General features: G+C 46.0%; 2 protein-coding genes across 2 annotated transcripts; both read right to left on the reverse strand.

Moving 5' to 3' along the window:
• Positions 1-2,351: 2,351 nt before the first annotated feature.
• On the reverse strand, positions 2,352-12,521 carry LOC146171603 (uncharacterized). The gene is made up of 9 exons (XM_084586459.1): positions 12,272-12,521; positions 11,149-11,331; positions 8,275-8,352; positions 7,981-8,073; positions 7,846-7,923; positions 5,128-5,360; positions 4,879-5,038; positions 2,960-3,088; positions 2,352-2,464 (listed from the first exon to the last, which is right to left on the reverse strand). Exons 1-9 carry the CDS (start codon positions 12,357-12,359, stop codon positions 2,433-2,435), a joined length of 1,074 nt encoding a protein of 357 aa, XP_084442585.1. The 5' UTR covers positions 12,360-12,521; the 3' UTR covers positions 2,352-2,432.
• Positions 12,522-12,677: 156 nt separating this feature from the next.
• Positions 12,678-14,553, reverse strand: LOC146171604 (uncharacterized). Its single transcript, XM_084586460.1, has one exon. The coding sequence runs from the start codon at positions 14,551-14,553 to the stop codon at positions 12,760-12,762; it is 1,794 nt and encodes a 597-aa protein (XP_084442586.1). The 3' UTR covers positions 12,678-12,759.
• Between the last annotated feature and the right edge of the window lie 6,914 nt (positions 14,554-21,467).

Raw genomic sequence — 21,467 nt, forward strand, 5'->3', positions numbered from 1 at the left:
ATTTTACACCTTCACAAAACAAAGAAATAGGGGCGGTCATTTTCAGAGGCCAGCTCCACACATCAACTGTCCAATAAGAAAATATGCTAGATGGGCCCAGCCCCATGGGTTGGCCTTAGCCTCTAACCCAGGGCCCCGCTAGCAATACAAATTACAACAAAGCACAGCGAAACTCTTTCCCCAGTGAGGGTGTTGAACCCTCTCCTCTCGGGACGCTTTCTTCCCATTTGACTCCCGCACACCGCCGCCCCATCCACGCTGCCGCTGCTGGCTGAATCCTTTCCACAGTGCATTGCCCCGCGCCACCCGTGTTTACCTCTACGAGCAACGACATGGAAAGGGAAAGATCCACCAGCCGCCATTCTGCAGGCCTGGCGCTATATTAAAGGGGAGCTTCTGGCTTGCCCGCTCTGAGCACAATACCCGAGTCAACTCCTGAATGCTTCTCCGGGCGCTCTTTTGTCGCATCTGTAGACAGGATAAAATTCCTTTCGCACTGCTCAAAGTCGTAGTGTAAAAAGAAAAGGGCCGAATGGTCATTTGGGTGCTGGCTACCGGCCAGTACGAAGGGTGCCATACATGCGAGCACCTGGCAGCACGTTCCGCTACGCATGACCTTCGGGCTAAAACGGTCCCGCAAATCCGGCGCCGACGGTCCGGTCGGCTCTCCCCACCCGCGGCAGGCTTGTAGAAGGGGGACCGCTTCCACAATACCAGAAGCAGACAGGTGGGTGGCAGCGCCGTGCAGAGACGCGCACCTGCAAGTGATTATCCTTGGGTGCGGCCCTACAAGGGTTTTCTCGAACCTTGTGGAAATTTCGATGCGGCGCCGCACGGGCCTCGCGCCGCGCCGGCTTAGATAAAAATGTGCGCCGATTTCGTGGGACTGCCCATCCCTTAAAGAATATTGTCCTACAATATTCTCCATAGACACGAACATCGCGCGCACATGCAAGCGCTCACAAAATACACGGGCAAATGTCCACATCACGCACATACATTGCACAAATTTCACTAATTGCAATTACAAAATTCGCATATCACTACAAAGAGGTTCAAAACATATTTCACTGTTGTCAGGATACACACAAAAATCAGTAACACAGAAGCGCAGTTTTTTTTTTCTCAGTGAGCAGTCCTCAAACTCAAGGCACACTTTCGCCTTTACTTCCACACTCGGGATGCACCTCCTCCATGGAACTTCCCTATTGCAAAAACCAGCGTCTCCAGTGCGAAACCAGTAAGATTTTCGCTCTGGTTTTGCACTGGATCTGCTGGGCACGCTGGAGGTCTGCGATATTCACTGGAGCAGTAACGAGAAGACACTGGCTGCACTGGTGCGATGGGAGAAAAACGCTGGGATTAGCCTTTTGACGCTGGGTGTGTCACTGGCATCCGCGATGCACTGGGAGAAGCGCTATATGTGCGCTGGGGCCGCACTGGTACCAGTGCCCCAGTATAGCCGGTGCGGCCTGCGGCGTCCGCCGGAGTAGCATCCCTCAGGGGCCAACAGGGCAACAGCGTACTTTAAATCGACCATCGGGGGGCATATGAAAAATATTGTTCAAGCAAGTGCTTTTTGCTGCGAAGTCGTTGCACATTTGTAAGAAAACAAAGGTAGTATCTTTTTTCTAGTGTTTTCATGTTTCGATAGGTCGTTTCGAGCGTTTCGAGAGCGACAACGATCGCCGCGCCTCGATCTCATGACAGGCTGACGATTAACGCACTACTAAAGCTGGAATTGAATAATGTGGGCTACCATGCATAACCAACTTCACAGCTGATCTTAAGGGCACTCTAACAAAATGATTACTGCCAAAATGTTCAATGCGGGCTCAATCGCAGGCGAGTGTAGCCTCCCAGGCAACGCAAGTACATTTTCAGGATGTCCTGAGGATGCCATTTTGAGGACGTTATGTTGTCCTCAGGATGCACTATAATGATCCTTGAAAGGTCGCAAAAAGGTCCTGTTGTCCGGCCTCAGCACGCCCCGAGGATGTCCTCAAAATGACAACAAATGATGTTTCCAGGGAATTTTAGGGGTTGTCTCAGGATGCACTGAAATGATCCTCAAAAAGCTTTCAGAGATGTCCTGTTAGCCAGCCTCAGCATGCACTGATAATGCCATCGGAGACAACCAGGGAAGTTTCCAGTGCATTTTGGGGATAAGCTGCATAGGCCTGCCTGCCCACAAGATACGCAAGATGGCATGCTTTAGGTTTAGTAAAGCTAATTAGCTTGCCTGTGATGATGTGTTGAGTAAATCTCAGCATTTATGACCATCGGCATTTGCACAGATGATGACAAAACTAAGACAAAAAAAGCAATGCGGTTACACAGAATGTTGAAGTCCAATGTGTTGACATTTTATTAATGACATCTATGTTTTCAAATTTACATCTCTTCGCATGTCTTGCTGCCTTGGGGAGAACCTACTCGGAATAGTCCGACAGCATGGTGGAGGCTAGAAAAATCACTAGAATGTGTTAGAGGCTAGAAGAATCAGCCCTAAATTCTGCACAAAAAGCAATGCGCACTGTTAATCAGCTGCATTTGCCTAAATCTACAGCTCGTAAAAAGTTCCTCTACCATGACTACAACACAGATTACTTAATATATAATGGTACGTATTGAAACATCTGATACCCTGCAAGACTAGATATACACCAAACATGAAGGCATGTTCAGTATTTACAGTCAATGATTTCCATGCAACAATGTTAACATCAAAGTTAAATGTGGGCATTTATGAAAGCCTGGTAGACTTTACAATACATTTAAATTGCAATTACCAATGTTCCTGAGCATATAAATGGCCAAAATTTTTGCCCTCAAAACTAATGAAACTTAACTTTCCATATGGGCTGAATTAGCCACACACACTCTCCTGACAACCAGTACTGCAGTTCCAGACCACATATGCTTGCGCATTTCTTGCACTGTTTTTGTGAAAACTCACCCTCACGCTGAACATTTGCAGTCTTCAACTGTAGCTTTTTTAGTTTTTCACCTGAGTGGCGAAGCCACACTTTGTTGATACTCTCGACGTCACTCTTCGTTATTGCAGCAAAATTCTGCTTTACTGCCCCTGGAATATCAAGTTGCAATTGTATACATAGCAAAAAATTAAAAAACGTGCGCAAGTGATGACCACACACAAGTATTAAGCAAGCAAGGTATGTCGAACATGCTGTTACAATTGTCCTTGACTGGCTAAATCGAAGTGGAGCAAATATATAAAATTTTCAGTTGAACATTTTGGCAAAGCCTTGGCAAGAAAGCCATTTAACATTTTTATTTATTTACATTTACATGTCCCGCAGAATTATATTCCATTTCTTTCTGAATGACACAAACTAGCCTTAAGAACTAAAGACGTGAAGAAGCCTGAACTAAATTTCAGTTGAAATAAGCGCTAGCTGCATGAGGCGACAATCCTTGGCGACCCGTCGCACGACACCGCCGCCTGTAATTGCCGCTGGTGCACACCGCACGGGAGCGATGAGACTCGGCGACAGAGCCAGGTTTTCGGCATTGCTTTGTTATCGCCGCCTCGTCTCTCCGTCAGGGGGCAGTAAAGTTACGCCATATCCCATTTTTAACACTAAACAGCATGAAGTACGATAAAACACTAAGGAAATTTTTTGTAATGCATTGCGTAAAAAAAATCACAGCGCAGTGGTGCGCTACTACACTGCGATACAGACTTGCATTGCAAGGAGTGACTTTCTTCTGCTCTTTTTGAAAATCAACGATATTTAGCCACACTAACCTTTTTTTAGAGCGCAGCTCTTTGGCACCCGTTCCTGGGTTCCGCGTCGGCGTCATCGGCCTCGTAACCAGCTCTGCCCCCTTTCATCCCCCAGTTCGAGCCGGCGCTACAGCAACGTGAGCCACGCAGGAAGAGGGGGGGTACACTCGACGACGAACAATGGGGGCTGGAGCGCGCGCAGCAACCGGAGAACACGAGGAAAGGAAAGGGGGGGGGGTTGCCGGAGGCAGCGCTAGCAGCGACTGACTGGTGCCGCCATGCAAAAAGAGGACGAGGGAGTCGTCCCCTCTTCTTGCGTGACGGCGAGGGTGCTCTTCGGTTGCCAAAACGCAGGCTCGCTCTTAGCGGATCACGGTGCATCCCGTTCTCACTCTCTTCACTCACTAGCGGCGTCAGCGGCATCAGTCAGTCGCTGCTATCTTTCCATCGCGCAACGTTCCTATGGGCCCACGAGCTGCTTCCCGCAACCTTCCGATAACTCAATCGTTCTCTTCTTTTCTCCGACCACAAAGCTTCTTTCATGATAGCCAAAAACTGTTAGTGGAGTGTTTCTTGATGGAATAAGTGTGAAAAACTAAAAATTTCTGTCTGTAATTGTATATACCTGTCTTGCTCGAAATCTTTGCTTCAATCTATCGAAAAGGTGAAACAGCTGATAAGCAGCGCTCAAATTTCGCATTAGGAAGTAACATAATGGTTGGAAATTTTTCTTTTAACTACACACCAAGCTTTTACTGAATTGTCTCGATGCGCTCATATATGCACGAATCAGACAAAGTAAGCGTCGCCAGGTTCTTCACTCAAACCGGACTAGGAAAACAAACTTCGCTCGCAAAATAGAAGTCAGAATGGAAGTTGAGCACCCCAACGCCTTCTGCGATTGGCTGCCTTGCGAGCTGTTTCAGGGCGACACGTGAAATTTTCAAAAAACACAGAACCTGAGCGACAGCGACAATGCTTTGGCGGCCCTCAGCCCACCGCGCAACAGTGTCGCGCGGCATGTTGCCGCAAATGGTCGCCTCATGTGGTTAGCGATTTAACTACAACTTGCCCCATAGCATGCTGCATAAAATTTTAATATATCTGAAAAGGTAGTAGTGTCTTACTGCAAATTATGTTGGCAACGTTCAGTGTGGAAAAATTTATTTTGCCTTTCTGGCCCAGCCAACTGAATTTGACTGCCACTTTGTGGCTGACCAGCACGGCTAACATCCTTCTTGTAGCCGATCCTACTGACGTTCCGCCTAGACCAGCAAGCTGATGCAGCTGTAATGAAGGAATCTGATTATTTTCACACTCACTCTGCAATATCTAACAGGTATGTAAATGCGACAAAAGGAAACGAAATGCCATACCAGCCTAGTTTTCATGCTTTCATCAGTGGATAAGCTGGAGTCAAATTTCTCAAATGACTCAAAGTCGTCGAATGGTTGTTGTAACACATCCCTGGTCATGTTGCTGCTCTCAGGTATGTTCCTAGTCAACATCTGCGTAATAGCATCCAGCTGTGGCCCCTGATGCTCAACACGCATCAAGATTGTCTGCAGCAGCCTGATTTTTTGTTGCTCGAGCTCTGAAAATTGGTACAAATTATATTACTTATATTTAGGGGCAAAACCAGCATAAACAGAAAATACAGGAGATAGAGTTAAAACTGCGTTATTTCATGAGATAAATCTCCCAGCAACAGGCACACGCATACACCAGCCCCCTTAAATAACCATGAAAAATATGTATCATCAAGCAGTTTCATGTGCAATGCTTTGGAAGTGACATATTTGAATTACTTGTCCCTAATAAATGTAGATGACTCAACATTATGCTAGCTTTTTTAACCTCAAAGGATAAGAGCAGTTTTTGTTCTGGCTGTATTTACTGGGCACTGGCAGCGTGACAAAAAATTCTAGAGTGCAATTTTTTAATCCACATTCATGACAATAACACAGGAGGCACAGATTTCCCTGTGATGTACACACTTTCTTTTCTCTGGTCCTTTCATTGACAGAGGCCAGTTTGACCAATGCCAATTTTGCTACAGATGAGATAACAACACTACTCCTGGGACACACTGGGTGAATTGGGTTGCTTTTGTGCTCTCATTTAGTCTCTATGTGGTGTGCAGCACAATGACTAAGCAATGCAGGGTATGTGCATGTTTCTCATAAGACAAAGATGCTAAACAAGTGCAAAAACAGACATGCCACCCAACTCGTATTTGCTATGCATGATGGCAGTGGCACACCTGCCAGCGCGGCGAGGTGAAAGATCAGAAGATCCTTTCTTTGAGAGAAGGAAGGGGGGGGGGATCAGTGTTCAATGAGCTGCAATGTCAGCATCCTAAAACCTAAACATACACACAAGCAGCAACGGCAAGCATGAAAAACAAGTCCTAGAGGTTCGCACCAAGACATCCGCACGGCACTGCTGAGTGTTCTCACTATGCCTCCGCAGCTGGTGCAAGCTGATCGGCAGAGCGCCACTGCCGTCATCAGGCATAGCTAGCGCAGCTTGGTAACATGAGAGAAGCGGCCGAGCGCAATACAGGAGGATCAGATGATATGATGGTAGGACAAAGCCGTGGCAACACTTCAATGCCAAACGTGCTGAAAGGCTGCCTTTTAGTTGAAATCGAAGGTGAAGCTTCTACATCTACTGCTGCTGCACCTGCTGCATGTCATCGCCGCCTACAAAAAATGACCCCCACGTTGCCACCAATCAAAAGCAGTATTTTTATGCAGGCATAGGCATCTTATCGGATGATTTAGGGCAGTGATTGTACAATCAGAAAGTTTGGTCAAAAATCTTCAAGGCAAGTCAGAAGGGATGGCAGGTATGGAGTAACGTATGCAATCCCTCCACATGTGGCAAAGTCTGCGTCAGTCAAACTGACCAATGTACCCCAACAAGAGTATCTAAAAACAATTTGTGTTTATGTCGAAGAGATTTCGTTGGTTTGATTTATAGGGTTTAATGTCCCAAAGCGATGCAGGCCATGAATGGAGGGCACCAGAGATTTCGACCACCTGGGGTTCTTTAATGTGCACTGACATCGAACAACCCATGGGCACCTAGCTCTTCCCCTCCAACAAAAAATTTCCGCCAAGGCCGGGATTCGACCCTGCATCCTTGGGCATAGTAGTCGAGCGCCCTAACTACTGTGCCAAACCGGTTGGGCTCAAGGAGACTTCTTCGCCTGCTGTGTCAAGATCATGGATGTGAAAGTAGATTGCACTCCTGTACTTCTTGACATTGTGGTACCTCCCCACAGTAAAATGCAGTTAATTGAGACCTGCTGTTAGCATTACAGGTCAAGAAATAAGACACGAGCCGTGTGAGCCATCTGTGATTAAATTGTAAGGCATTGAAGTTCAGGCTTGGTGAGCTTTTGCATATGCAGCTGCTTGATGATAGCTTTTACTGTATGCATTGTGCAGGGGGCCCTCCACTGGAGTGACTAGCTGACTTATGGGTTTAGTGTCTCCAAGTGACTCAGGCTATGAGGGACACCGAGTGGAGAGCTCAAAAGTAATTTTTACCTCACATGCCTGTTACCACAGAACTCGTGTAATAAAATAAGGTTAGTTGCAAGCCCAGTGCCATCATTTTTCTTGTTCTTTATTATGTCTGCTTCTTCTGGTTCCACTCTTCAAATATAACATGCCAACCAGCCAAACAACCCATGCTTCTGCATTAAGCTGTGTACAATCCAATGCATTATTCAAGCCCAAAATTTCTCTTTTGGTGCACATCTTTGCTTAAAACTATCAGAACTAAATGCTGAACAATACATTAAAATGACTTAAGTGCCAACACAGTGCATGTGCATATAAGAAAATTTGTAACCATATGATTCCTGCTTGTATATGTCTGCAATTATGTCGTCTACGTTTAACTGCTATATAAAGGGATGCTAGTCAAACACTCTTGCTTACAGTATGAAGAATTTCCACATGCACACATATAAGGGTCAGCCAGCTAACTCAACATACCTGATAGCATAAGAACGCAAAGTGATCCAGATTTGTACAAAAGTTCCGGCTAATGAACAAAACCAATAATTGAACGGCACTTACCAGAAGGCCTTGAAGTGTTGCCAACTGAAGAACCAGGGCTTGAGGTATGTGGTCTCCCACCAGACTTTACCCTGGATGCTGCACATTATTGAGATGTCAGTAATAAAACAAAGGTTGGTATTCTCAACAACTTACCTGGCCTGAAGTGACCACCGGGCATTGAAGTATGCATGGACGGAGCATACCTTGTGGCAGATTCCAACCAATGGCCGCTGTGTGACTCTGACCCTAAAATAAGACAAAGCCAAAAATTTAAGGAAGCATCAAGTATGCCAATACAAACACAGTACTTACATGGTGCCCTCCATCCACTAATACTCTCAGGCCCTTGTTTTGCTCCCATGGAGGGACCGGCCGCATACCCTGCCAAGAAATCAGAAGTTATATATTCTAATGGCAATTACTTTCACCACTTAAACCTATACTTACAAGGACTGGGCACCCGCATCTCAGAGCTCCTAAGTAGTTGAATGTCTTGCCTGCTGTCCATATCAGTATCACTTTCACCTGCACATACGGTGAAATTCGAAGCAATGCCTTTTGCAACAAAGAGCTAAGCTATACGGGTACCAAGCTGCAAATACATCTGAGTTGCTTGAAAATAGCAAAAGCTATTATTTCTATTTTTTTGCTATGACAATCCAGCCATGTACTAATGAAAATTTAGCAAATCTGCAATTATTGCTGATAAAGGCAGGTGTAGCTAGACAATTGAGTGACTTAACTATTTTAGTATTTGGTACTTTCAAATTGCGCGCCAATCGCAATATCTGTCACTCGCGGAATCCTGCTATCATCCTCACGGTAGACAAGCGGAATTATGAAGAGCGTTTCACAACCCGGGGCGTGGCACAGCGGTAAAGCGCTCGGCCAATGGAGACTAATTTTTTTTTAATAAGGAGGAGTCGCACACCTCTTAAGCGTTGCTAGGCAATGCCGGCAGAACTTGGCGAGGGGGCTGCACAGCTGGCCTTGGCTGTGACGTCACACGGTCGCAGCATACGGCATACGCAATGCTCGGCTCCGGCCCTCGTAGTGAAGCTTTTCGCTTCAAAATAGTGTTTGATAATATGAAGAGAGAACTCAGAGCTAGCAGGAAACTATTCTTCATTCCATACCATTATGTCCAGACTGCTGTGAAGACAGCAGTGAGCGATGCGGCTGTGCTGTCTTTTTTTGCACCCTCTGTCTTGCTCCTATGAAAGAAAAACTTCCAGTGAGAAAGCAATAAACGACTGAGGAATCGGAACCGAATGGTGTATAAATTCAAAATTTAGATATCAGCAATCAGAATGCACCTCTCTGGAACGCAATAACACCAAAAAACTGTCAAGAAACAGTTGGATGTAGTGTTTAAATAATTTGGGCTCTTCTTTATCCCATCATTTTGAACTACTAGTTTTCAAATGTCCTACCAACTCAACAGTCTACAATGATTATCTGCAAGTATGAATGGTAGATTTAATTATCTGCAGCAACCAATACTAGCTTCTCATCCTTTTTCAATTAGTGACGCCTAACTACCTGCATGTGTGCTCAAAATACTAAAGGCAACTAACTAGGCCTCAATAATTTTTTTACATTTGTGCCAGCATTAGATCTCTTGATGTCAAGAATGCGTCGGATCAATGCAATATCTTCAAAAACTGCCATCAAATGTTGTACAAGTTAAATAAAAATTGTCATCAATTGCATGCTACGTAAAATATGCTACAAAAAATATTGCAATCCACTGACAAAGTAGTACAAGCAACCATAGGCATCGGCAGCATTTTGTCTTGGAGGGATTGCATCTCAGTGAATAAGGAAAGGAAGGTGGGGGGGGGGGGGGGGGCAAGTGTCTTTTTGTACTCCCCTGCCAATGTCCATGCAAAAAGCAAAAAGCATTTTTATCAGGGGCAGGAGCAGGCTCGAGCATTTTGGAGCAACTGTGCGAGTAGTAATAATGCCATTCCGGAGAAGCCTTGCAGCAATTAAATGAGTTTTGGAGCACATTTTCATACTCGATACCAATGATAATTTCCATTTTATATTCCTGAGATACAAAATCTCCAATATGATTCCTTTTTACGCAATGTTAAGGGCTTTTCCGACTGTGGACAAGGCAGAGACTAGACGAACAGCCGAAACATGTAAAGATGTTTTAGATAATGCAAGCTGATCTAAGCAACAATTCGGAACGGACTAGCAGCAAATGGAATGCTTATAAGCTTCATAACTGAACACCATATTTGGCCTACAGCTTTCGCCTGTTTTGACTTTATAGATTCAAATGTGGAGTCTACCACTTCCTTGTGCTCAAGCTGCACGACTAGATCTTGTGCATGTCCTTTTTGACCCCGCGCCTGTGCTGATAAATTCTCAAGCACTGATTAGTAGTGCCTTCAGGGAGGGCAGGTAGCACAGAAGGATAGCCTTTTCATCCTTCAGCTTCTTTACTTCACTGCCTTCTGCCAATACCTCATTTCTTGCTTGAGCGATGCTGGGGCTTTTTTAACATCTTGGCAACAGGCCCTCTGTGGCTTTCCAATACCCTTCAGGAGGTTTCTAGTGATTGACATCTTCGATTCACAACCTCATAATGCTCCAAGCATGCTTTTGTCTGATGTGGGCCTGGTATGCTTGTCATTGACAAAGAAGCTCGATGGTGAAGCACCTGCTTGTTTTCGCAGCAAAAGTATTAGAACAACTCGTGTAGCTTTTTCACCCGGACAAGTTTCCTAATGGCTCCTGGCAGTTTGCACTATGCTTCACTTGCTGCTCTCACTTCCCTATCAGATTCAAAAGGTTGGGAATAGGTGCTATGTCACATGAGCAATGCATTTTTCGCAGTTAATTCCCTCCAATTGCTTGTAGCTCATATTAGATTTACTTGCGAACAAATATTTATTATTCTCCGTACTTCCCTAGTTTTAGAAAATTTTATTTGTATTAAGCCCAATGCAAGGTTCATATACCTTTGCCACCAGTGCACTGTTATCATTTCCCTGTTAAGCTGAATTTGATAGTAAAACACTGGCAGCCCGTTTGGAGCAGTTTTGGAGCAATATTGTGCTTTGGAGCAGGATGGAGCAGGAAAAGCAGTATGCAGCAGAATGGAGCAATTGGAGAACAATTTCCACCTGTTTTATTGTTATTCATATGAAATGAATAACTATCCTTTTCTACAAGCTAGGCAAATTATTTGGAGATGCGATGTGCAAACACTACATCAATGGGCAAGTGCATTCAGTAAATGAACTATGAACACTTTCCTTGCAGCAAGTTGAACACTGAAATAAAAGAGCAAAAAAGAGTCATTACTTTTGATCATAGACATTGGTGGTGATGGAGGCTGTCTATTTTCCTCCTCCTCCTCATCATCATCAGACTCAAGGAATCTTTTTGTTTTTCTTTTTCTTTTTCCCCGTCCACGGTCGCTGTCACTTTGAAGGTCGGATGTCTCTTCTGATCTTCTAAGGCGTTGACGCGCTTCAGCATACGTATCTGAAAGTGTATTTGCATTCCTCTATTCAAAATATATTTTGCTGAAATGCTATGGATGCCTAGAGTGAATTCTACTACCTTTTAGCCTTAATCTGCAGATATGAAAGAGTACCTTCACAAAGTAAACCATAATGCAAACCTTAACAAGTTTTATTCTTATCTCGAAGTGCAATAAACAGAAAGTGTCAAATAAGAAAAACTATCTTTTACCACAGGAAGAACTGACAGAAAGCAGACAAACTGGATTGCAGGTTTACGTTTTATGGGGAAAGTGAGTGCAGGGAGTGGAATTCACCATTAGTATCTCACTGAATCTTTAAAATGACTGGTAGATAGATAATTGTCTGTTGGAGAATGATGCCACTCAATTAAGGCAGATATCAAATTTTGTGCAAAACGCAGTTGTCACTAATGCATTTTTTGCACAAAATGTTAAATACTGCTACCCTTTCGCAGATGACAGTTGTCCATGCTACATTAATGTTCAGCATTCCCAAGCTAATGATAACAAGGATGCATTGTTTTCTGACAACAGTGCCATGACATTTCTATGCAGTATATGCATTAAAGCCTGCGTGTTGTGCTTGCATTCCAGTATTTGACCAATGAAGTTGATCTCTCACCACTGAACTCCACATGTGGTTTTTCTGGGTAGTGTTGCAACAGTGCGTGATTTAATGGTGCTGTTTTTCAGATTCAGAGAATTCAACACAGCTGTGCATATGGTCTATTAAAAATAACTGGTTGTTCTGTGCTCATTACATTGAAAATGCATGTCCTGAAATTGGCAAAAAGGTGTATTTTGGTGCCTGTTGGCTTAGCCTGCCACAAGTTAGACACTTAGCAATTAGTTGCTACTGCTGTCTCATGTCTATTCATAACACTTGATTGGCACACATCTAGAGAACACGCAGCCACAAGCAAATACAGTGATTGTTACCGAATGCTTGGACTGTAGTGCATGGCAGTTCCTTCCAATCAGGCCCTGGTGTTGCACCAGCTTTCAGCAGGCTTTCAATGTGCTTCATTTCAGGAGGCCAGAAGCACGAACCATCTAAAAGCCACCTTCTGTGCACAATGGCCACAGAGTCATCTTCTTCAGGAAATTTTACAACAATGTATTGACCACCTTGTTCAAGGAAGAAAAACAGATTTATGCACAAGCATATATACAAAATACAAGGGTAAAATAACACTTATACCACTCATGAAAAACTATTATATACAAATCACAAACAAAAATACCACTGCACTTTACACAAAAGGACTGCGGGCACAAATAAAAGCACGAGCTACATTTATGGGGCATACATGCACAGTAACAATCAGCTTAAAAGGTTACGAAATGATGCACTGCAAATACATAAAAAGAATTGCAGTTATATATCTGGAGTGAGAATAGGTATGAACATTTTTCAGGAATGGCAGCTAAACTGCTTCAGTGGCATGTAGAAGTGGAAAGATGGTTATGTCACGCTTGAAGAAAATTTTTAGACATTTCTGGGAAACATCCTCAAGTGGCCAACACATCAAGCTGGAAGGCTGCGATACTATGTAAATTCCCAGTATCGATGACGCACAAGACGATGAATATAAATCCCTGCGTTGCAAAAACTTCCGTCCTATGACACATGGTGCACCCGAAGGGAAGTGTACAAAGTTTTCTACAACAAGTATCGACCCGTCTGCCAGCAAGCAGCAACTGTTTCTTTTGCCAACTGCAAGAATGACATTGCCGGGCAATGTGGCTTTTAAGAATTGTGGAGCTCGACAGGAAAAAATTAGTGGCCCGGAATCATGTTCCATTGCAAACAATGGGCATCTTGTTGCCATCTTACCAGCACAGAGTACTGTCCCTTTCTCAGCTAATCTATTACACAGCTGCTCAAGGGGATGTTCCGGTTTCCTCACCATGGCTTTCAAGCTAGACATGAAGTTTTCGAATGGAAACGCACTCCACTCATTTAATGTACCAAGGTGCTCCACATCCCGTGCCAGATGAGACAGACCATGCACATTGTGTGATGCATGCTCCTGATCATAGATTTGAACAAAACTCTCCACAAAGAACTTCAGGAGACCTTCAGCATAATTCACTTCACTTGCTGTGACACCATCTGTTGAAAGTATGTTAATGGCGACATGCAAGGAAAGGAAATTCCTATACATCTGGGAAGGAAGTACTGAAGAGAGCACCACAGGGCCTCCATACAGCAAGAAGAATCGGAATTCGGTTGCCTTCCAGCGGTCTAAATCTGACATACTTCGTGGCTTTCGGTTAAAATCACAAGGAATATATTTTGCTATTTTAATGTTCCTGTCCGACATTTCAATGAGCACCTTGCGTCCTACCCTAATTCCCTTAGGCCCACGCATCCACAAAAGCAAGAGCTTACGCATTACACCTAAGCAAACCAGGTGCATGTAGTCCAGAGGTACATCCTTTACAAGGTCTAGTGGAAATTCCTCCAGAATACTTTCCCCTGTGTGGTGCTCTTGTTGTAATTTGCAGCGGAAGCTTTCATCGGTTCTCAACGGGCTTGTCAGTGTAGAAAAACACACTCTGCCTTCAGAATATTTGCCTTTGACACTGCACTTTGTGCAGCTATAGTAGCCTGTATGACTTCTTATGTACAACACAAATGCCTTGGCTGGTGCATCACAAATTATGGCATGCAGCCTAACTTGAAGTGCAGTTGTACTTACAGGAAGTCCGGTAGTTAAAAGGAATTTCATTTCGTTGGCGAAACACCGCATGAACACTTTTGCGTCTTGTGGCTTACTGTCACCAAAAAAAACACTAACAACAAATGGTGCCGCATCTTTTAAGTTGGTAACGCGACCAAGAATAGTCCAAAACTGTCCTTTCGCGCTTTTAGATAATGGCAGGCCATCAATATTAAAACTGAGACTTAGTTCTGCAGGAACCTCTTTGCAGCTTTGTAGGATCTGCCGCAGGCCTACTTCAATGCCAAAATGGCGAAACTTCCCTCCAGCCAATGTCAAAACATCTAAAGTTTTTCTCGGCGTCTGCAGCAAGGCCCTTGCAGATGACGGCAGTGAGGAAAGAGCTTTATAGGTCCGCAACGCTTTCAGCAGTGATGTAATATTAGCATGAGGTGTTCGGGACTGAACAGCCCACGTTTGCAGCTTATGCCTAAGAGACAACACACTGTCCCCGTCGTCACTGTCACCCTCTTCGGCACACGCCGCATATGACATTGGGGGCTGAACGTCGTCTCGCCTGATTAAGTTCGGAAGCGGAAAGCTTGGCACTCCGTACTCCGGACCTTGTACAGTTTCCCGCACTACATCGTCCAAACGTACACCACGTTGCCGATGCTCGGGAACATCATCGCCAAGATCAGGCGGAAGGCATGCTTGTGCGGAGGGTCCAGGTTCACATAAACCAGAGGGGGCTGATGCTGTATCAAGTTCTGTGCAGCCTGCCAGCTCAAAAAACTCACTTACGCGCTGATTTCTTTTTCGGCGGAAATTTCTTTCCCTGTTCTCTGCCATAGTAAAAAAGCGCTCACCTCCACTTGCAGAATCCATCTTGCCCGCGCGGAAAGTTCAGCAATACAGCTTGGCTTGGCTTGATATCTCCAACGGCTCGAAGAAAGCTCATGGTTGCCAAGCGCAAAAAAATAATGGCTTTCGCTTGAAACATGGCTCGGAAGAAGGCAGTTGCGTCAAGGTCCATGGTTGCGTCATGGAGGGCGGAATTAAGGGCTGTAAATGCTTTGCGTAAACATTAATGATATAAAATTGCCGTTTTTCCATAACTTTCCGTCTGCGCATTAATAGTGACAAAACTCAACGACAAAAGGTAGCCGGATCGCTAACAGGTTTTGCATTCTAGTGGATAGACAGCACGGGTTATTTTCTTATTTTAAAATGTAGAACGAAAAACCGATCGGCCATACATTCAATAGCTGTCGACCTTAATAGGTCTCCATCAGGACGTTTCTGGGATTACCTTGTGGGCGGCGTTCTTAGGACGTCCTCAGAACGTCAGAAAAACTGCGAGGACGTTTGTGCCTTTTGAGGACATCCTGAGGACATCGAGTGTTGTCTGGGCTGCACCACGGCCCAGTATCAACAGCAGAAAGTAAAACTACAACGAGGAAGAGAGTAGTTTACCGAGCGATGGGTCCATGAGAGAAAAAGCAACAACATACAGCGCTTGTAATACATAATATTTGGCGTGTTTCTCAAGCTTTTGCGCTCCTTCATACTCTGCGTATCAAGCAGCCGAGCCCTCGGTCATCGCAGCGCTTCCCGCAATGTTTACATTCAAATAAAGTTTAGTTACACGCAATTAGGGTCATCGCTGCGGCGCTTGCCGGTATTGAAGCTTGGTCGTACGTTTTTCCTTGAAGGCTTCTACTAAAGCTCCGTGTTCAGCGAAAATTACGCCCACGGTAGCAGAGCACCACCCAAGAGCCGGCGTTGGTAAATTTGCCAGCGATGTCGAACTCCACATGTTAAAATGATTCCAGTGCACAAAATAGCGCGCATAGGCACCCAGAACATTAGTTGCAAGTCGTGAGAGCAGACAGCAAGCTAAAATGATCAAGAAGTTGCAATTGTTAGAGCGGTAGCAATGGCCTGTAGACTGCGAAACATGGTCCCAACCTTATAAATGCGGGTCATGACATAAAATGCAAGAATGTTTACAGAAGCTAGCTTTCTCGGCGTGGCCGAGTGGTTAGCGTGCTGAGCTAGTGATTGGTATGTACCTAGGGACTTAGTTCGAGGCACGCTTGGTGCACCAGTTTTTTTTACTTTTTTTAGTTTTTTTTTATGTACCTAACTTGTTTCGTTACTTTTTAATTTTTATCCCACGCCTTTTTTTCCAGGCGAACAGTGCCGCCAGCGCGGAGCGTCCCGGTATGCCGCGTCCCAGTGCGCCCAGTGTCCAGCGCCATACTGGGACCATAATCAGGTATGGCGCTGGGGCGCTGGCTCACAGTGGCACTGGTTTTTGCAATAGGGTTATCAGTTCCTCTCCACCTTTCAGGTAAGCAAGCTCTGTTTTTAACGAGGCTCTGTTGTTTCATCCTCTCGCGAGTTCGGCTTCTTTTCCTTTTAGTATAGATCCTTTTCAATCGCGATTTGTTCTCGCTTCTGTATCTACTCTTACTCCAATATGCTTCCCAATTGGAAATTTGGCCCTTGTCCTTCGTGCGCTTGTGGAGATTGCTAGCGCTAGCATGCTTAGTACGGTTTCCTGTCGGCCGTTTCTCTTCTTCATCTGGGCTTCTCTCCTTGCGCTTGCGCTTCCAGTTCTTCGGGAACTTCGTCCTTGCTTTTCTTCGCGAGCTTTCCTGCTCGACTTCACTTGCCTTGGCAGAATTGGCTTCTTTTCTCTTCATCTTTGGTTTCTTTCTAACCTTTTGTCGGGTCCAGTTTGCTCCAATTCCGCATTCATTATCAGATTATTTCTCTCAAGCTGAATCACACTGTGAACTCATTCGATCCTCTCAACTCCTTCAATTTTCTTCCTTCTTTTTGCTACCTCGGTCGTACCTCTGAAACAGGGCTCATTTTCCATTGGAGGCTCATTCTCCACTTTAGTTACATCCTCTTCCTTAAAATGTTTCTTGAACCCTTTCATCGCAATGCAGCCCTCCTTTCTTTCATTTATGAATCTATCAGTCTAGGATCTGCGCTGCTGTTCTCTAAGAAAAAGGCTTTCTCATCTCCCTCAGTGGGAAGGGTTTTCTCATCTTTCTCAGTGCGAAGAACCTCCTCGGTATTCGCGCCAGCGCTCGAAACCGGCTCTTGAATGTTTGGAAGAGTACTGTCTTGCGCTTCAGCTCCATCCGAGCTTTCGTGCTGGCTGTTATTCGACAGCTCTTCCTCTGGGTCACTCATGCATACCGACGTGGAGCTAGTATCTTGCCCTTCCTCTTCAGGCGAAGAGCACAGGAATGAGTCTTCTGGCTCAACGACAATCTCCGCAGCATCTGAGCAGTCTGTCACCTCGGAGGGCACATTCTCTCTATCCTGAGATATCTTAGCTCCAGTTAAGTCCTCTCCTTCTGAAATTTCTGTTGCAGGAACATGCTGTTCCACAATTTCATTCTGCCTTCTGGAGCTAGTTTCCACAGCACCTCTAGTAGTCAACGAATCGCTTGTTTCGCTGTACCTCCTAATATAGGGAAAGGTAACCTCCGGAGGCTCGGTGATACTTTTTAAACGCCCAACTTCAGCCAGCTTTTTTAGAAGGATATCTCTCTCTTTTAAGAATTTTTATTCTTTTTCTGCCTGCTTCCTGAGCCATTTTTTCTTTCTTCTCATTGCCTCTCTGCCCCGTCTCGCTTCCTTTGCCTTTCTCTCTCTTCTTTTTGCCTCTTTCTTTCTTTCTCAGCCTCTTTTCTTTCCTTCTTAGCTTGTTCTAGAACCTCCCTTTTTTTTCGGTCCACCCATTCTCGCAGTTCAGCTCCTTTAAGACCTTTCTTTAGGCCCAACGCAATAATCTGCTTAAAATTCATCTTCAATCTGAACTGCCTAATGCTAATACATAGCTCAGCTCAATGGACCATCACAACAGCTTCGGCGTGGTACCTCCCGCTATCGCTCTGCTGTTACACTGTTTACGACCTCTTCATAAACTCTTCCGACTCGTTCACCGTCCTCTGAGCTTGAGTGCACCAAACATCCTGTCGCGGACGCCAAAATAATTGTCCCCCATTAATAATTAGAAGGCTTATTAACGATGCGCCCTTAACGGTGCGCACACTCCCAGACATCCATAGAGTGAGTGAGGGTAGCTGTTCCGGTCGCAAAGGAGAGGCCCTCGACCTGCGTGGCAAGCTCAGCCGGAATTCCACTACCTTGTAATGACAGAAGGGGGTGGCCGTTTGGTGCCCAGCTTTCGCCAGTTCAAGGCAGAGTAAGGTTCGGAGTCAGAAGTAACAAACAAAACACACTTTATACACAGCAAGAGATAATACAGAGGAATACACAAAAACTAAAATTGCACAGACGAGAGGTTCACAGAAAAACAAACGCTAAGCGTGCAACTACAGAGGTATTCAATAACACAAAGGCTTTACAACACAGATCAAACACGAGAAAGTCACATAAACAAACACCAAATTGTTCACCGGGCACTGTTCAGTCCGACGCCTCGAGAGTCACGATGTGGTTGCCATGCAAGACGAGCGCTGCTCCCACGCAGGTCCGTGGGCTTGCCAGCAGCGGGTGATCCGCGGAGTCCAGCTGAAGCACTAGGCGAACACGCCGCAATCACTGACTGACTGACTACACAAGCGGCGCGGCCTCATAAATAGAGCGTGCCGCGTCTATCCGTTAAGACGCGCTAAGGCTAGCGCACACACACACACTTAATTTCGCTGGTAAGGGCGTTCCCTTTTCCTCCCGTCGAGCCACGCGTGGTCATTGGCTAGGTCCCGTAGACTTTTCTGGAGACATCTCACATCTTCCGGACTGATGAATCCCTGTCATCGCCGGTTGCTGAGAAAGAGGGTGACGGGCGACGCGTACAAAGCTAAATGCTCTCTCGCGCGGGGAAGGAGGCTTCTCTCGAACCTTGTGAAAATTTAGATGCAGCGCCGCATGGACCTCGCGCCGCGCCGGCTTGATAAAAATGTGCGCCGATTTCTGGACAGTATCACCGCGAGAACGCCAGGCCATAGGTGACCAACTTGAGCAAATGCAGCGTGATGCATGTTATCCAGCCATCGAGCAGCCCCTGTGCGGTACCAGTCGTTTTGGTGAAGTACAAAGTGTGCAAACTTTGATTCTGCGTTGATTACCGCCGCTTGAATAGCATAACGAAGAAGGATTTCTACCCGCTTTCCCGCATCGACGAAACACTGTATCGGCTCTAACGTTAAGTACTTCTTGTCGATGGACCTGAAGAGCGGGTACTGGTGAACTGACGTCGACGAAAGAGACCTTGAGAAGACCGCGTTTATCACGCTGGAGGGCCTCTTCTAGTTCAAGATAATTCCATTCGGACTCTGTTCTGCACCAGAGACGGTCCAGCATGTAATGGGTACCATGTCGGCTCTCTTGAAGTGGTAAATTTGTCTGGTGTACTTGGACGACGTTGTCGTCTTATGTTCTAACTCTGAAAAGACCATATGAGAATGCTTCGAACAGTACTTGACGCACTCAAGTCCACAGCTTTAACAATGAAAGCAGAGAAGTGACACTTCGTCTACGAAGAGATGTTGTTGCTAGGTCATATCGCCAGAAAGGAGGTAGTTCGCGCCGACCCAAAGAAAACCGCTGCGATCGCACAGTTTCTAGAGCACGGTGACAAGCTGTGAGCCGATTGCTTGGACTGTGCGCATATTACCACGATTTGTCAAGAACTTCTCTCGCCACGCCAAACCTTTGAGGCAGCTTACATAGGCAGGCGTGCCATTTCAAAGGGAAGCACCGCAAGAGGAAGCCTTCGAGAACTTTAAGCGCGCCTACAGTCTCTTCCTGTGCTAGGCTAATTTGATCAAAACACCGAGACTAAGATACATACCGACGCGAGCACTCTCCCTAGGCGCCTGTCTCATGAAGGAGAATGCCGGACAGGAGAACGTAATCCCCTACGCTTGCAGGTCCTTCTCGAAAGCCGAGACGAGTTACTCGACTACCAGGAAGGAGTGCCTCGCGATCATCTGGGCCACAGCTAGGTTCCACCTGTCTTATACTCGCCACCATTCAAGGTGGTAAGCGATCACCACGCGCTCTGCTGGCTGAAAAATTTCAAAGACCCCTCCGGCCGCCTTCCCCGATGGAGACTATGTCTTCAAGGAGACAAAGTGTGGGTTTCTATGCAGATACACCGCCGCGGACTGAGTGAAATGCTCTTGCGTCGGTACTTCGGCCCATACAAAGTCCTTCGGCGCATCGAACTGCTTAAATATGAAGTCAACCCCGACGGCACGACCACGTCTCAGCGGCGCAGGAAGTGCCCAGAAATCGTCCATGTTGTGGTAGACGTAGCCGGTATAACAAGCAAAACTGTTTATTTATACATCACATAATGGCGTCCGTTTTCGCTCTGCTTGGCGCGGTCGCCCATGCCGGGGTCTCCCGGCAGTCCGCCTGGTTAGCTTGCCGCTTGAAGCGCTGTCGTCAGTGGCGCCCACAACACCCCCCTTTCTTGAAAGGTTTGATCTCACAGTTCCAGGCGTTCTGGTCGCTTACAAACACGTCCACTTCTTGTGGTGCTCGTGTCCTGCAACGGTTGCAGGTGTCTTGCTATACATCTTGCTTGTCCTCTGTCAGTTTGTACAATGTAGGACATTGGTTCTGATGTTGGATGTGCTACCACGCCGTGTGATGCAGCTCCAGCAAGGATGCGCACCGCTGTGCCTGGTGGTAAGCGCTCTCGGCTCCGTACCTTGTGCCGGGTGTCGTATGATCGTTTTGCACGAGCTCTGTAGGCTTCATTATTTCGTCTGAATTCGCTGTCATCCCACTTCGGGGCTGGCAGATTCGAAGTGGTTGGTACTGTGATTTTCAGACGACCACCCATTAAGAGTTCTCCTGGTGAAAACCCTTCCACGCTGGGTGTGACCCTGTAGGCAAGCAGCGCTTCGTGTATGTTGGAAAACGTCCTCAAAAGCTGCTTTGCTGTCTGCACAGCCCTCTCAGCCATACCGTTGATCTGCGGGTAGTAAGGGCTTGAGGTTGTGTGTGCGGCTCCCAAGTGATGCACTAGTTCTTTGAACTCTGTGGAAGTGAACTGCGGCCCGTTGTCTGTGCGTATTGTCCGTGAAACACCGTACCGTGAAAACATTGGCTCCAAGGCCAGGGCTATGTTTTTGTAGCTGTCCCCGCGAGCTGTTCTAGCTCGAAAAATCGGGAGTAGTAGTCTACTACTACCACATACTCTTTCCCCTCCAGCGTGAAGAGATCAATGCCGACTGTGTCACAATGGTGTGCTGGCAATGGGGCTAGAAGCAGGGGTTCTGTTTCTGGCTTTCTGTGCTCTCTACAAGTTGGACACTTTTACACGTAGTCTTCAATGTGCTTGCCTATGCCTGGCCCCCATATGCATTCTCTTGTCCTCGCTCGGCACCTCGTTGTGCCCAAGTGGCCTGCATGGAGTTTTCCCAGAACCTCTACACTGATGTCTGGCGGGATGAGTATTATGT

Source organism: Amblyomma maculatum, unplaced genomic scaffold (genome assembly GCF_055883805.1).
Source record: "Amblyomma maculatum isolate TAMU_Amacu unplaced genomic scaffold, ASM5588380v1 scaffold_19, whole genome shotgun sequence".
Taxonomy (NCBI): domain Eukaryota; kingdom Metazoa; phylum Arthropoda; class Arachnida; order Ixodida; family Ixodidae; genus Amblyomma; species Amblyomma maculatum.